At 39.7% G+C, this 14,693-nt stretch overlaps 1 protein-coding gene across 1 annotated transcript; it reads left to right on the forward strand.

Moving 5' to 3' along the window:
• The first annotated feature begins 3,483 nt into the window (after window positions 1-3,483).
• EIF2S2 (eukaryotic translation initiation factor 2, subunit 2 beta, 38kDa) lies at window positions 3,484-10,128 on the forward strand. The gene is made up of 8 exons (XM_009708397.1): window positions 3,484-3,664; window positions 4,596-4,699; window positions 5,718-5,853; window positions 6,147-6,247; window positions 6,674-6,822; window positions 7,732-7,788; window positions 8,830-8,915; window positions 9,658-10,128. The coding sequence occupies exons 1-8, from the start codon at window positions 3,484-3,486 to the stop codon at window positions 9,831-9,833; spliced, it is 990 nt and encodes a 329-aa protein (XP_009706699.1). The 3' UTR covers window positions 9,834-10,128.
• Window positions 10,129-14,693: the final 4,565 nt, after the last annotated feature.

The following is a 14,693-nucleotide window of genomic DNA, read 5'->3' on the forward strand; positions in this document are numbered from 1 at the left end:
TCTTGCATAATGCATTTGTTCTTACACTGAGGTGATACCAGGAATATCTGCTATAGAAAAGTTACAGCTCTGGGTTGCTTTACATAGCAGGCTGACAGAGAATAAAAATGGTGGCAGATATCACGATTGAACTGTATGTGTGAGAGTCAGCGACTGCACATGCCTTCCAGAACTTCTGTTGTTAGGAGCTAAATAGTTTGTTGTTGATGTTAAGTTGGTGAAACTTTTTAAAGCCAGTGATCTTATAAAGTTGAGGAGAATGAAGACATGTGAAGACATATTTGCACCTTAAACTGGTATAGATGTTGTAAAAGTCTGTGTTGTTGCATTGGACTGTAGCTTAAAACTTTCAGAGCTGTGTACGAAATGAAGCTCCCTGGTAGAAACATCTACTGTCTGCTGCCCAGACGTGTGGTACAGCAGAGGCAACATGGACCCTGTTTGCAAGGGGAAGCAATCTGTTAACATCTATTTGGTTTATTAAAAATCCTACTATGTATTACCCTGCTAGATGTCTAAAAGTTCCTCTGGCCCTGAGTTTTATGAAGCTCCAGGAAATAATACTAGAGAATGCTGTGTTTTGAGCAGCCAGAGTGTTTAGGTGCAGATTGGTCTTAATAATTTTGCGCTCTGTCATAATCATGAACTTGCTGTAGTGTAAGGGTACCTGAACTAACTTCGTCAGTGGAGAGTTGCTCTCTGCTTTGTAGACATGCCTGTTTGTTCAGACTAATGAAACGGGATTTATTTGTGACCGGTGTTAGAATCCCCAGCGTTTGCCACTGTCACGACAGTTTAGAGTAATGTTGGCTTCTGTCTTGAGAGCTTCATTTCGAGTATGAAGCTTTGATTCTTTTTTTTAAACTCTGTTCTTGCACTTGCTAATTTTCAGTAAATTGGGATTTTTACTGTGTAGGCATTTGAAATAAGGAATAGGTATGTGGAGCTGGATGTGAGAAGGAACTGTGTGGTCTACAGAAGAGGAAAAGCCCGTATGGGAATTTGGCTCTGAGAACAGAAATAGGATGGGAATTTGTAACTCTTTCTACACAGGAAAAGTGTAGGGTTTGGTATATTTGGGCTGGGGGCTACAGTCCCTTCAGTAGAGGGCCTGCACCTTTGTAGAGTTTTTCAGTGCTTAAATGGTATCATAATGCTTTGACTAATCAAACATACTGAATAGAGAAGAGGAATGAATAAACTTCTGTGATGTCTAGCTCAGAAAGGCAAAACACAGAATAGCCTCTTTATCAGGCTGGTTAGTTTATATAACGATTTGGTAAAACATGCGTGACCAAAGACTCCTGCTTAGTTTTCTTTGAAGCCCTTGATGAACAAAGTATTTCAAGCATAGACCTCCTTCTCAGGTTGTGGAACTCTTATATTAGTTTCCTGAGAGCAGTTAACGTGTAATGACTAGGTCTTAGGTTTGCAGAAGCTTGGCTTGACCTGACTGGATGGAGCGAACCTCCAGAGCAGTGCTCTGTTCAAGGCCAACTACATAGTTTTAATGCTGAAAAAACAATCTCCTGTGTTGAGAAGTTGTCCTTGTGTGTTAACTTCAGTTTGGTGTGGTTCTACTGAAGGTACATTCTGTCTCTTGTAGACACAAGATATGCTTTATGATGATTTAGGAGGAAAGATGTGTTTTTCTTCACAAAGAGTAATTTGGGGCGGGTGGGCTGGTTCTTTCTTAGAAATTATTATAACTGAACTAAGCATAATCTTATATTTGCTTAATCATGTGAGAAGATATAAAACTCTTCAGAGTCTTGCAAAACTTCTTCACTGAAATGAGTCATGATCTTGAAAATGGTGTCCATGTGCGTGTTCCCAAAGCTGTGGGCTCTTGCCGACGCAGGCAGCTTTCCTTCTGTTTGAGCAGACTGTGGAGGTTACAAGAGGAAGGCAGCAGACAGTGTAACCGGTTGTGCGTATTCTTTGATTACTGTGCGTTGCAAGAGCATGATTCACACATGTGTCTGTCTAAACATCAGAGGAAAGCCCTCTGGCAGAACTTTTTTGAAAATTGTTCTAGTTCAGTGTGTACAGCTAAAGACACACTTCAGCAGTTTAGAAAGCCTCAAGCTTCAGTGTCCCATATATGTGGACACTTGTGATGCTGTGCTTCAAACACCCATATGTGCAGTTTACTGCCTTTAATAGAGCTTTTACGAAACATGGAAGTTCCAGAAAATTGGGAGAATATCACAAGAATATCATGTGTAGGAGAATGAGAAATGAGAGGAAAAGATTGCTTTGTGAGGGGAGGGGAAACTGCAAAACTTGCAGGGTATAGCAAAACAAGAAGTTGGAGAACTGCTCCTTTGATGAAGTGGTGGTATTTTCATGAGCGAGGGTATTCACAATGCTGAATTTTAACTATCTGTGAGAACACGCTTCAATTATTAGACAAGAAAAACTGGAGAAGGAGTCTCATTAAGTGTCTAAGACTGTTTGATGTATCAAGTATATAATATGCTATGAAACTATGGCCAGATGTATTTAACAGAACTGACCAATAACTATGATGTCAAAATTGCATCTTAAGTGAAAAAAGTAAGAAGCATTCCTGTGTTGGAAAACTAAAGAGCTGGTGTGTTAAATATCTCAGGTTTGCAGGTAGTTAAAAGTGAGTCTTGTGGTTAGTGCCTTCTTCACAGTCAGACTAGGTGAGTTAAGCTCCTCTGCTGGCTAAATAACTCATTAACAGTCTCTGAGGTTCAGTTTCCCACCTGGGGGGGGGGGGGGGGGGGGGGGGGGGTTGCTAACACTTCCAAGATACTGTATTAAGTATTTAATGGAGCTTTGCTACTTCATAGTGCTGAGAGCTGATACAGGTCTTGCTGTATCATCAGCCCCTTCTAGGTTTCTCCCTAGTCCAGAGCATTCTTGTCAAGAGAGTTGTTGGTAAATCTTGCCTTTTAATAAATCTAGGAATTGATGTGTCTTGCAAATGGAAGTACAAAGTGTAACTGACATGTAATCAGGCTCTGTGCTATAGGAATGCTTAAATTTTTTTTCTGATGCTGAGTGGTTCAGTGCTTGCTTCACATAGTCTTACTTCAAGATTGGAGTCCGTAATGATAATAAAATGGAGAAGTATCTGGTAGCTAGTCTGTCAAAGATTCACATCTTTAATATAATTTTCAGCTGAACTAATAAATAGATGGTAGGAAACTTGGACTGTCATAGGAAAAGTAGCAGAAGCTCTAAACTGTCAAGCAGTCTTCTCTTGTCGTTGGTCACCTCAGTTATGCTTTGGGACAAGATCTGTGATGTTTTTAAAGAAGCCTATGTAATCACTGTTTTGAGTCAGCTAACTTGTATTACATTGTTCCAGCTCTAGAAAAGTCCTCAGTTGAGATTGAAGCTAAGGAACGGTTTGGATGACTGTGGGAATGTTGAGAGAACTTAAGGGTGTTACAAATATTAAATGGTAGGTGATTATTTTGCTGCTAAAGGAGCTCTTGACTTTTACAGATGATTTTCGATCCCACTATGAGCAAGAAGAAGAAGAAAAAGAAGAAGCCCTTTATGTTGGATGAGGAAGGAGGGGATACACAAGCGGAAGAGACTCAGCAATCGGAAACAAAAGAAGTTGAACCAGAGCCAACAGAAGACAAAGATGTTGAAGCAGATGAAGAAGACAGCAGGAAGAAAGGTAAAGTGAATCCATGTAGAAAACTCTCAAAAGTAGTCCTTCTGTACTTTGAGACTACAAGCCCCATTTCAAGAATTTGGCATCACAGTGTATAATGCTGGGGCCCTAGTTTGTTTAGAGGCTTGTGAGTAATACTCTGCTGCCTGTTTGGAGGGCATATTTCCCTCCTGCTTGAAATCCCATTCACAGACATCCAGCAAGCTATCAGTGGCTTACATAAATTCAACTTTCCTGACTCAGAGTCTTTTGTGTGAGGCAACGAAAAGAGAACCCCTAAAGTAGTTAGCATGAAGTTTAAAATCTTCCATGTGCAGTTGTTGCAGTAATTCTACAATTATGGCTGTTTTTCATTAGAACAATTAAGCAATAGTGTGAATAACAGAGATATAGTTAAAAGGGTTTCTAGTTTTTGGACAATTGTGAATGTGATAACTAGAGTGTTCTTTGGAATCTTTTGGGAAATAAGCTTGCGATTGTGTATATAACCTTGCTTTTTAAATTGAGGCCAATATCATTTCAAGATGACCTGGTTCAGGGAATGATGTTAACTTAAATCCAGTTTGTTGATAAAATTGGCACTTTCAGTAGACCAAAGAAACTATACCTTCCTCCTACAGTTTTCTTTTCATTTTTTTCAAGCATCTCTGCTATAATGATAGAAGTGGCTAGTTTCTCTCGTACAGCAGAAAGAAAGATTAAGCACTTAAAATGAGAAAATGGAGTTAGAAGATGCAGAACCTGTAAAACGGTACTGAGGTATTTGAGGGCAGAGGAGAATGACCTGTTTAAAACCTAAAGGATATCTGTAGGGGCTACAGATCATTGCTTATGTCTTATTTTAATGTTTTGAAGACTTGGATGTGAATTAGAAACCTTAATGTCTAAACTGTTTCTACAGTTACACTTACTTTAGCAATCCTTTGTTTTTTAGATGCAACAGATGACCTGGATGATTTAAACTTCTTCAATCAAAAGAAAAAGAAGAAAAAAACAAAAAAGATATTTGATATAGATGAAGCAGAAGAAGGTGTAAAGGTTTGTTTACATAACTAGGCCATCTTGTCTATGGCTGAAAACTTTATTGCTTTCATTTTCTTGGGATTGACAGTGCAGCAGTTGTTTCGAGTCTGTCATTGCATCTTTGTGCAGTTAATAATGAAACTTAGGTTTCACTTTCTTTCATACATAGTACGTTCTGCTGAACGTGTTACTCCTGAGGGCTTTTTGCCCAGAAGTGAAAAATCTAACTGATCTGCGCAATGAGCAAGTAATTTTGCGATCTGTAGTAAGAGTTGACTAGCATTAAGGTTAATTGTCTTTTAGGGTGAGAGAAGTAAATGGATGTCAGAAGCCATGCACAGAATAGTCCTCCAAAGGCCAGCCCTTCAAATAAAGGGTATATATCTGCTTAAGAAATCTGGTTTTACTCCGGTGTTTTCTTTAGAAATGATTGGCTACTGTTGTGTGTTCCAGAAGGTGTACAAGATATTTTTACTCTTCTCAAGTTTTATTCCAAGTCATGTTTTTTGTATCACATGTCAGTGTAACTGGCAAGCCCGGAGAGGACAGAGAAGTGCTAACATTATGTGTAAACCTCTTTAGATTCTGCCTTTTAGGGAAGAAAATGTCTCTCTGATCTGCCCCAGACAGGCAAAATACTTGCTCTGTGTTCTCTACGTTTGCAGAATTGTGATAACAAATTGGGCTAGCTGCAGGTGGCACAGCTTTGCCTTACCTTGTTGTCCGGCATGTAGGGTGTTTTGTTCCCTTATGCACTGAAATGGCTGATGCCCTTAGGTAAGTATAGCGTGACCTTGTTCTTGACCAGCCAGCAGTTAGACCAGAAGATAAAAATCTAGCCCTACTTCATGGTAGTAGTGCAGTGCTCTCTTTCAACGTACTTTAGTTCCATTCTTACCTGTTATGTTTCAGGACTGTGGTGGATATTACTAGTATTCATCTAGTAAAGCATGCCACTAGTAGTATTTCTAATGCTGTGCAATGGAGACTTGCGTTTAATACGGTAAACTGTAGTCTTATTGTTTCTTTGCAGGAGTTGAAAATTGAAGGAGATGTGCCAGAGGCAGTAGAACCGGAAGATGACCTTGATATCATGCTGGGCAATAAAAAGAAGAAAAAGAAGAATGTGAAGTTTCCAGATGAAGATGAGATAATGGAGAAGGATGAAGGTAAAAGTAAAATGTAGTCCATGTTGTAGGTGAATAAGTTCTGTTCCAGTGCCTTTTTTGTTTCGAAATTCATTTTGTTACCTTTCCCACTATATTATTTATCAGAATAATGTTCTATACAAGCACTGTATACATTTTCCAGAAGTGCTGGTGTCCCTTGTAGGCGAACAGAGAAGACTTGTGTCCACATCTTAGCGGAATTTTCTTTGATGTACCTTCTAGAAATGGTGTAAGCATGAGGTTAAAGAATGTTTCTTTTCTTCTTAATGGATCCCAAACAACTTTCTTTACAGCTTTTGAGGATGAAGATAGCAAAAAAGATGATGGAATTTCTTTTAGCCTTCAGTCAGGACCTGCATGGGCAGGCTCCGAAAGGGACTACACATATGATGAGGTAATGTTCAAAAGACTTTTTAAAAACATCTTCCATGTTGATGTGCATCAGTGGAGCAGGGCCTTATGCTCATATGTCCTATTTCTAACTTAAAATTAGAGGACTTGTGGTCAGAAGCTCATGAATAGAAAAATAAGAAAGCACATCTTCTATCACAGTTAATATTCATATAGGGCAATATGAGTGATAGAACACGTCTGCAAGCAGACTGATGTACTTGTAGATTCTGAAGTAAACCCTTGGGGAAACAGCTTTTATATTTTGCGTATGTCAGAACTTTTTTTAAAGTGTGTATTCAAAAGCATAAGCGAAAATGCTAGTGGGCAAAGACAGCCTAATATTCATTGTGAACGCTGTTTCAAGAAGTGATGTACTTCATTTGAGAGTGCAAGATATTCATGTTGATGTGAATCCCTCTCTTTGCAGTTGCTCAATAGGGTATTTAACATCATGCGGGAAAAAAACCCAGATATGGTAGCTGGAGAAAAACGAAAATTTGTCATGAAGCCTCCGCAGGTTGTAAGAGTAGGGACCAAGAAAACATCTTTTGTCAACTTTACAGATATCTGCAAATTGTAAGTTTCCTCTTTAGATTTCCCAGGGGTGGCAGATGAATGCACTTTTCTGTGCTGTATGTGTTGAATGTATGTTTTCTGGCAAAAAACTATGGCAAACCAGAAGTAAACTGAAAGCTATTTCAATCATGCTGCTCATTTCCTCTGCATTTTTATGTCAGAAGATATTTATGAAGATGATTTGTTGAGATAATTTCTTATTTTATACTTAAATTATGAAAATGATAGGCTTGCTATATAGGCCTCATGGACTGAAACTAAACCAATTGCTTTCGTGAGTTCACTGCCTTCTATCAAGTCTGTAGTTGGGTCATTTGCAAGTCTTGGGCAGGGGGGTGGGGAACGTTCTTTCTAATTTCAGCCAACTGCAAATACTATTTTCTTGGTAAATGGTATGGAGTTCAGTAATTTTTTTTTCTACTGTTTTCTGCAGTGCTTTCTATGTCTTAACTATTTTTTGTGAAGACAGTTCTATTCTTTGTGGGCACTTCTGGGATTGCATATCTGATTTGTTTCATAAGTGTGCCAGAAAACAGTCCTGATGAAATCATACTGAGGATCTGGGTAGTATAGTGGAGTGAATTTTTAATGGTAGCTAGTAACATGTTTTTTTAGGGAATGACAGGGGGACAGGAGAATAAGGATGGAAAAAGCTCAGATGGAAAACTTACTTTCAATAGTTACTGTAATTGTGAGTTTGGTTGGGGGGGGATGGTGGGGGTTTTCTGTGGACTGTTCAACTTTCTTGTGTCCTCAGTGATTGTCCGCCTATGCTTTTTGGTGCAGAGCCTCTGGCTCTGCCCCTTTTTAAACTTGGTAATTTAAGATCGCTTTAACCTGCTGGTCCTGTAGAAATATCAAATTTCTTTGAAGGGGAAAGGTTAAACATATCCTTACTTTTATTTTTAGATTACATCGTCAGCCAAAACATCTCCTGGCATTTTTGTTGGCAGAATTGGGTACAAGGTAAGGCTACTGGGCTATGTATATGCTTATGCATGTAGGAAGCAATGGCGACATAGTTATGTTGTCTGATCAAAAATTTAAAATTCTTGAGTTTAGATCTGTATATATGTGCTTGAACATCAGGCTTTTCTTCCCTGCACTTAGATGCTGTGCTGGGTGGTTGGAGAGATACCATCTTAGGGAAGAGGTACAGAGGCAAACTATAACTGTCCCAGGGAACAGTCTGGATAAGGGTTTGAATTCCTTGTTTAGGACCTTTGTCAAAGATGCTTGGGTAGGAGAGCTGTTTGTCACAATCGGTGAGGATGGCTCTGCGGCTCATATCAACCGAAGGCAGATGATGGATGGCTACGGAAGAGAGAATGCCTGACTGCCTAACAGCAAGTCTTGTGGGCCTGTAGCTAGTTATTCTGTCTAATGCTGCAGTATCAAAAGTGTTGATTTTATGTGCCGCCTACCAGAGATTTCATGCTGTGGTGGTGTACTTCCTGGTTGTCTATTCATTCCTCTGTCGTAGACTACAGTGTCATTAGATGCAGACAGAGAGAACCAAGGAGTCTAATTGCAACGTGTATGGAACAAATGCCCATTTGATTGGGCTTTGGAGTCTCTCCAGCTCTAGAAGACTTAAACAAAAACTTAGAAACCATAGTGTAAAAAAACATTCAACTTACTATATCAGGATGGCTAGAAGAGGATCTTATTAGTCATATTACCCCTTACTAGGGAGTCATCTTGGTCACTTCTATGAGATAAGCAGGTGTTAATTCTCAAATCTGTAAAGTTTTTCTGATTGGGTAGCTTAACTGTGAGGCTGATCTCTGCTGGAGTCTTCTGCTTTTACTGCAGTGAGGGTTATGCTTGGGCAAAACTTCCTGCAGGTTTTTAAGTGCCTTCAGAATTAGGCATTTTTTTCCATAAAGTAAATTCTGGCTTACTCTTATCTTGAAGAATGTATCATTATCTTGCTTCATGTTCCTGACTTGTTTTAACGTTTGACGTCTTCTGCAAATCAAATAATTAATTTTTCTTTTGAATTAGTGGCTCCATAGATGGTAACAACCAACTTGTAATCAAAGGAAGATTCCAGCAAAAACAGATAGAAAATGTCTTGAGAAGATATATCAGTAAGTATAGCTCCCTTTTCTGCTACAGATTTTGCTCAGACCCCTTTTAATGACTAGTGGCCCATGTATGGCCCACATGTGTGTGCATGGTGTGGAGATTCTGTCCTAAGAAGTTACAACTTTGCTGCAGATTTATAATGGAATAATGCAAGTCCAGGTGATTCTACCATGGTTATAATAAGCACATAGATTGTACTCTATCCTGGCACTAAAACATACCAAGGAAAACAGCAAGAATATTTGAGAATGGCTTGTTTCCATCTGACTTTCATTTCTTGGCTTTCATGAGGACTATGGAAAATAACAGTAATTGTTAATTTTAAAGTCTGTTGTATCTGTTAATTAACAAATGTAGTGTACATGTTACTGACCGCTGGTCAGAGGATGCACGGATTACATGTAACAAAAAATACTGCTTTAGTGCTATGTCTGTACAAGAGTTGCTCTTTCGGCAGAGGAAGTTATGGAAGCTGCTGGGAAGTCTTAACTGGCTGTTATTTTTAAAACAGCAGTGTCAGTGCATAATGTACCATATGAAACCTAGTCTTTATTAACCTGGGAACTAGGGGGAATGTTTAGGTTGCTTCAACCTCTGTGGTTTTCATGGTACGGCACTCCTAAGTTAGTAGATGAATTTGAACAGCCTTGCAAGACAACTTGTCAAACTAAAGACTGAAGAAGTGGTGACTTGTCTGCTGATAGTGTGTTATCTTTTAACTGCAACTTAATTCCTTTTCTGCAGAGGAGTATGTCACCTGTCACACATGTCGGTCACCAGACACAATCCTACAGAAGGACACCAGATTATATTTCTTGCAGTGTGAGACCTGCCACTCTCGCTGCTCCGTCGCCAGCATCAAAACTGGTTTCCAGGCTGTCACAGGCAAGAGAGCACAGCTCCGTGCCAAAGCTAACTAGTTTGCTAATCAACACTGGATTTTGCAAAGTGTTCTGGGGAGGTATGACTGGACAGGTTTACAATCGGAATGGATTTACCATTGTATTAAAACAAGATTGTAAAAACTACAAGAAATTTGGCTTTTGGTTGATTGGTCTGTGAAATCCTTGCAAGATGCAGATCCTCAAGCTGTTCACATACATTTGCTCATTGAATATATTTTACCAACTGTAAGGAACGTGATGGGAGAGGTGCTTTTTAATCCATTCAGACTTCTGTAAAACACAAGATAAATTAAAGATACTGTAACAGTGAGTGTCTTCGATTTGGATTTTTCCTTCAGTTTCCTCTCTAAACAGCTCATGGGAATGGTTGGCGTGTTGTTCTGCAGATCATGTCACTGAACTATGTCCAAGACCCAGAATAAAGTTTAAGATAAAGGTTATTTTGCTTTTACATAACAAGCTTATTTTTAGTTAGGCTATCGTTAAACAGAGAAGCCAGTCACAAGAAGTCACAGGGATGATGTACCAACATGAGAACTGCTCATGCTCTTATAGCCACGTTTAGATGGGAATGCATTTTGCACAGAAAGTGACATCAAGACATGTTGATACTGCTTAATTAGGCAGAATGTAGCTCTGAGATAGTTCAGACACCATATTGATGCTGAATCTTAACATAGAATTGATAAACTGTACTGTAAGCTTTCATAGTGTCATAGTACTAAATTTTGCCATTTCTAATAGAGAAATGTTTATATTTCTTAAGTCCTGCACTCTTCACCACTTTAAAAAGAATCTAACTAGATGCAGCAAAAAAAAGTAATATAGGTAACATCATTATATGATGGCTGCAACACAGTCTTATATAACTCTTGAATTTACAGAAGATACTGCCAAGTAGTTTGAGTTCCAAATTAACACATTTTGCTTCTTGATCATAACATGCACTTCTCTCCACTAGCTGTCAGTATTGGTAATCTCTAGGGGACATGCATAATGCTGTCCTAACTAGTTTTTCTAGTGCTGTAGAAATTTTTTTACAGCTGCCAAATACAAAGATATAAATGGGAGTGAAGTCCCTTGTGAGTACCATAAGGGGGGACAGTTTTCATTAGTTCACCAAAATGGCACAGGGTCAGGATAAGGTGTAGTAGCTCAGGACCCCGGGCACCCATCCCTGCAGGTAAGCAGAGTAACCTCCCCAGAGCAGATGGTGGGCATTCTGAATGCAATTCATCAAATACCAGAAACTGAAGGGTTTCTACCAAGTTTTAATCTTTGTATGTGTGTTAATACAGAACACAGTCATGCTGGAAAGTCACTTAACTTGCTATTTGAAAACTTGACAGCACTGTAAGGCAAAAATCAAGGTTTTATGGTTGGTTTCTTAAAAGCATTTTGAATTTCAAGTGAGCTATAACAAATGTTGGATGTATCTTTAAGTGAATAAAGCCAGGATCAGTGCCTCTTGTAACATTATTGTTGTATTCTTGTGTTTTTCTCTAGCAAATAGGCATTCTCCTGTTGGAAGTAAAACTTTTTGGAGAAGTGCTAGTTGCCTTTTTGTTTTGGTGACTTGCTGTTGGGACACACTGAAATAGGTGAAGAACAATGATAGTTTCTGTTTTTAAATGCTTGCTCTGGGTCAAATACCTTTAACATACTTTAAAAAAAAAAACCACCACAGTATGGCCTTGAGCTGGTGCCGTATTTTAGTGTATTAAATACAAAGTTTGACTTCGGTATATTTGGATCAAAAAGATCACATTAATAAAGGAATAAATAATTCTTCAAACCCATCATCTGTGAGCTCTCCTGGCTCACAGGAGAGCTTTATAGTTGTATTTTATAGATGTATTTTGAGTCTGTGCATGAAATCCTGAAGGCATTGGTTTTGATGACTAATATTTGAGTGAAACATCTTGAGCTGTAGACTGTAATTTAGCTGTGGAATAACCCCACATGCATGAAAACTCTTCTGTGTCTAGAAACAAACACCTTCTCATGTACATTCAAAAAGTAGTATAGTCTACCACGAGTGGTGTATGAACAACATACAACACAAATGCCTCTTCCTGCATGGAAGGCTGATGGAAGTTTGAAGTGCAGTCACATGTTCAGAAGCGAAAAAGTAAGAGTTTTGTACTTACGCTCAGTGTAAGTAAGCAGCTTAAGGATGGAGTTCTGAAGAGAATAAGGTGGTAGCTTTGTTTGCCTTGGATCTGCAGGCAGGCATGTATTTGGAGGCAGACGGAACTGTGGTTCTCCATGCTTTTTTCCTCTGTGAGCTGAAAATTGGCTGTCTGGTGCTGATGGAGATGTGGGAGCCAGATTTTTTTTTTTTTGGGGACTGAAAGACTGCACAGCAGAATGGAATCCCTGTTTGAATGGGTTGGGGAGGAGCCTGGGAGCTAACAAAGAGCACAGTGATGCAGCTGGGTTGCTCCTCTCCACAGCTCATGCCATGCCCAGAATTCTCATACACCTTATCTAAGTAATCTGAGCTGTTGCAGGTCTGTTCCTTTCCAGCAACACATCTTTCAGCCGAGAACGTGCAAAAGAAAAAATCTTCTGAGACTTGTCACTGGAGGTTCTAGGAGAACTATACAGAAGAAGTTGTGTTGCTGTCAGTCAGCCTAAAATTTACTGATATCTTCGTAAGAAGAATCATCTATTTATAAACTGCTTTTACCAGGTAAATGCTTTTATCTTCATTGAATAGTCAGGGGGTTGGAACACAAAGGGTTAGGTGACTTTGCTCAGGTCACCAAAGTAACCGATAAACTGAAAATGGATCTAGTTCCCTGGTTCAGTATAGATGCAGTGGGATCAGCTACCTTCAAGGTGGTGTGGTTCTGTTCTGCTGAAATAACTGTTTACTATGATGAAAATAAGTGAAATTAAGCTCTTTTTCATGGAAGCTTCTGGCCAGAGAAAGGATTTAATCAAAGCAGTAGTATTTTTATAACCAGAAATGGTGTAAAGAAGGAGAAGCATTTATAAAATTTTCCACTGAGTGGAGGATTTCTGGTTAGTCCTGTGCATGGGTCATCATGTATTGTGTCCTCCAGAGGTGTACAGCACACCCAAGATCCCTGGTTTGTGTCAATTATGGGCCTGCTTGACAGGGAAACTTGGTCACCTGAGATTGTAAGCAAGAAGAAGAAAAGGCAGACTTTCAAAGCTGCTGCTGCTGAAAATGGGACAAGGTTTGTCATTAATTGGATGGGATGTTCTGCTGTAGTCAGGTCAAAGTGCATATGATGGTATCTAGTGGAGGAGGTACAGAAATAGAAACAGCAGGAAAGCTCTGAAAGTCGATAGAATACGAAGTTGTGTGATGCTGACAGCTAAGATTCATTAGCGCTTACCTGTAAATAACATTTCTCCAACTATGTGTTCTGCCCCTCTGCTCAACTTTTTCGTGGAGATTTATCCCAGATTACCAGACTAATAGACGAGTAGCCAAGCAAGTGAGGCCAAACTTTGAGAACAAATTGAAGGCAGATGTTTAACAGAAAACAGCAGCTGCCCAAGAATTACCAGGTCAGCTTTAGTCTGTATGGACAACAAACTACAAAGCCACACCACCTTCCAAAATAATTGCTTCCTTTACTATTTTTAAATTTTTTTTTTGCTGTAGTAAAGGTTAGTCCCACGTTGCCTGAGGAGCAGAATAGTTTTCTGTAGCTTTCTGTTTGACAAGTGGTCGCCCTTGCAATATGTGGGTTTGCACCCTGGCTGCTCCGGTGCAAGCTCTTCCCTTAGCAAGCTGTTTCTGGCCCCTGCCAGAGGCAGGACATCAGTCTGGCGAGTCTGGGATCGCTTATCCTGCTTCTGAGCTGTTAGCTGTTGTGTTTTTCCAGCCACTAAGCTCACTCTTCCCTAGAAATGTGAAAAGACTCAAATGATGAGGAAAACGGACAGTTTGGTGTCACTGGAGGAAAATAGCCAGAAACACCCAGGTTAGAGGTAGTGGGCAGGTATCGGGACAAAGCATCTTGGGCTTTTCCAGCAGTGCAAAGAGGACCTACAGCTAAAGTCTGCAGATCTTTGGATTCCCACAGTGTTTGTGGGCATCGGCGAGGGTTAGGTTGGACCTATATGGCTCTACCTCGTGTTCTGCTTTCTGCATGTACATGGGCATTTTGGTAGTTAACCGAAGTCATGGCTTGCTCTTGTCCCAGGTGTCTGTCAGCTTTGGGAGAACTCTTCTCAAATGGCTCTAATTTGGGCTAAAAGCTAAAAGGATTTTAGATAAACAGTAAAATCCCATGGCAGAGAAGGCAGTGCAATTCCATGCGTCCTTTCCCTCAGCACGCCTTCTGATGCAGAGAGCTGATGGAGAAGAAAGGTTGCTCTGATCCTGATCAGTTGTTTAAATGATCTCATGAAAGGAGGAGGAAAAAGGCTTTTGAAGGAAAATATTACTTGGAAATTGTGGAATCCAGAAGAGAAACAGGTTCAAGGGTTCTTGCTGATCGTCAACGTGTGCTATCTCACCTGTAAAAAACCTTTGGCTTGAAGGGACGTCGCTGGGCTAAGAATCCATTTTCTTTAGCTCTTTCTATAGGCAATGATGTGATGGGGAAGTGCCTCCAGAGGCAATTCAGCTAGTCTCTTAGTTTTTAGAGAGAGCCTATGGAGACTGTGCTTTTACTGTAGGTGTTTCACCATAGGGAAGATATACATGCATATTCACATAGGTACCATATACATATATACACTATACATTCTTACATATTCTGTATATAAGAATATGACTGAACCTCTGCTATTAGTCTCTCTCACAAGCCCAAGGGAGCAACCATACTTCTTTATACAGAAGTAGAAATTTAAGCTGACCCTGGAAACACATTGCTGCCTGATAGACAT

The sequence above is a fragment of the Cariama cristata genome, unplaced genomic scaffold (assembly GCF_000690535.1).
Source record: "Cariama cristata isolate BGI_N322 unplaced genomic scaffold, ASM69053v1 scaffold16179, whole genome shotgun sequence".
NCBI lineage: Eukaryota > Metazoa > Chordata > Aves > Cariamiformes > Cariamidae > Cariama > Cariama cristata.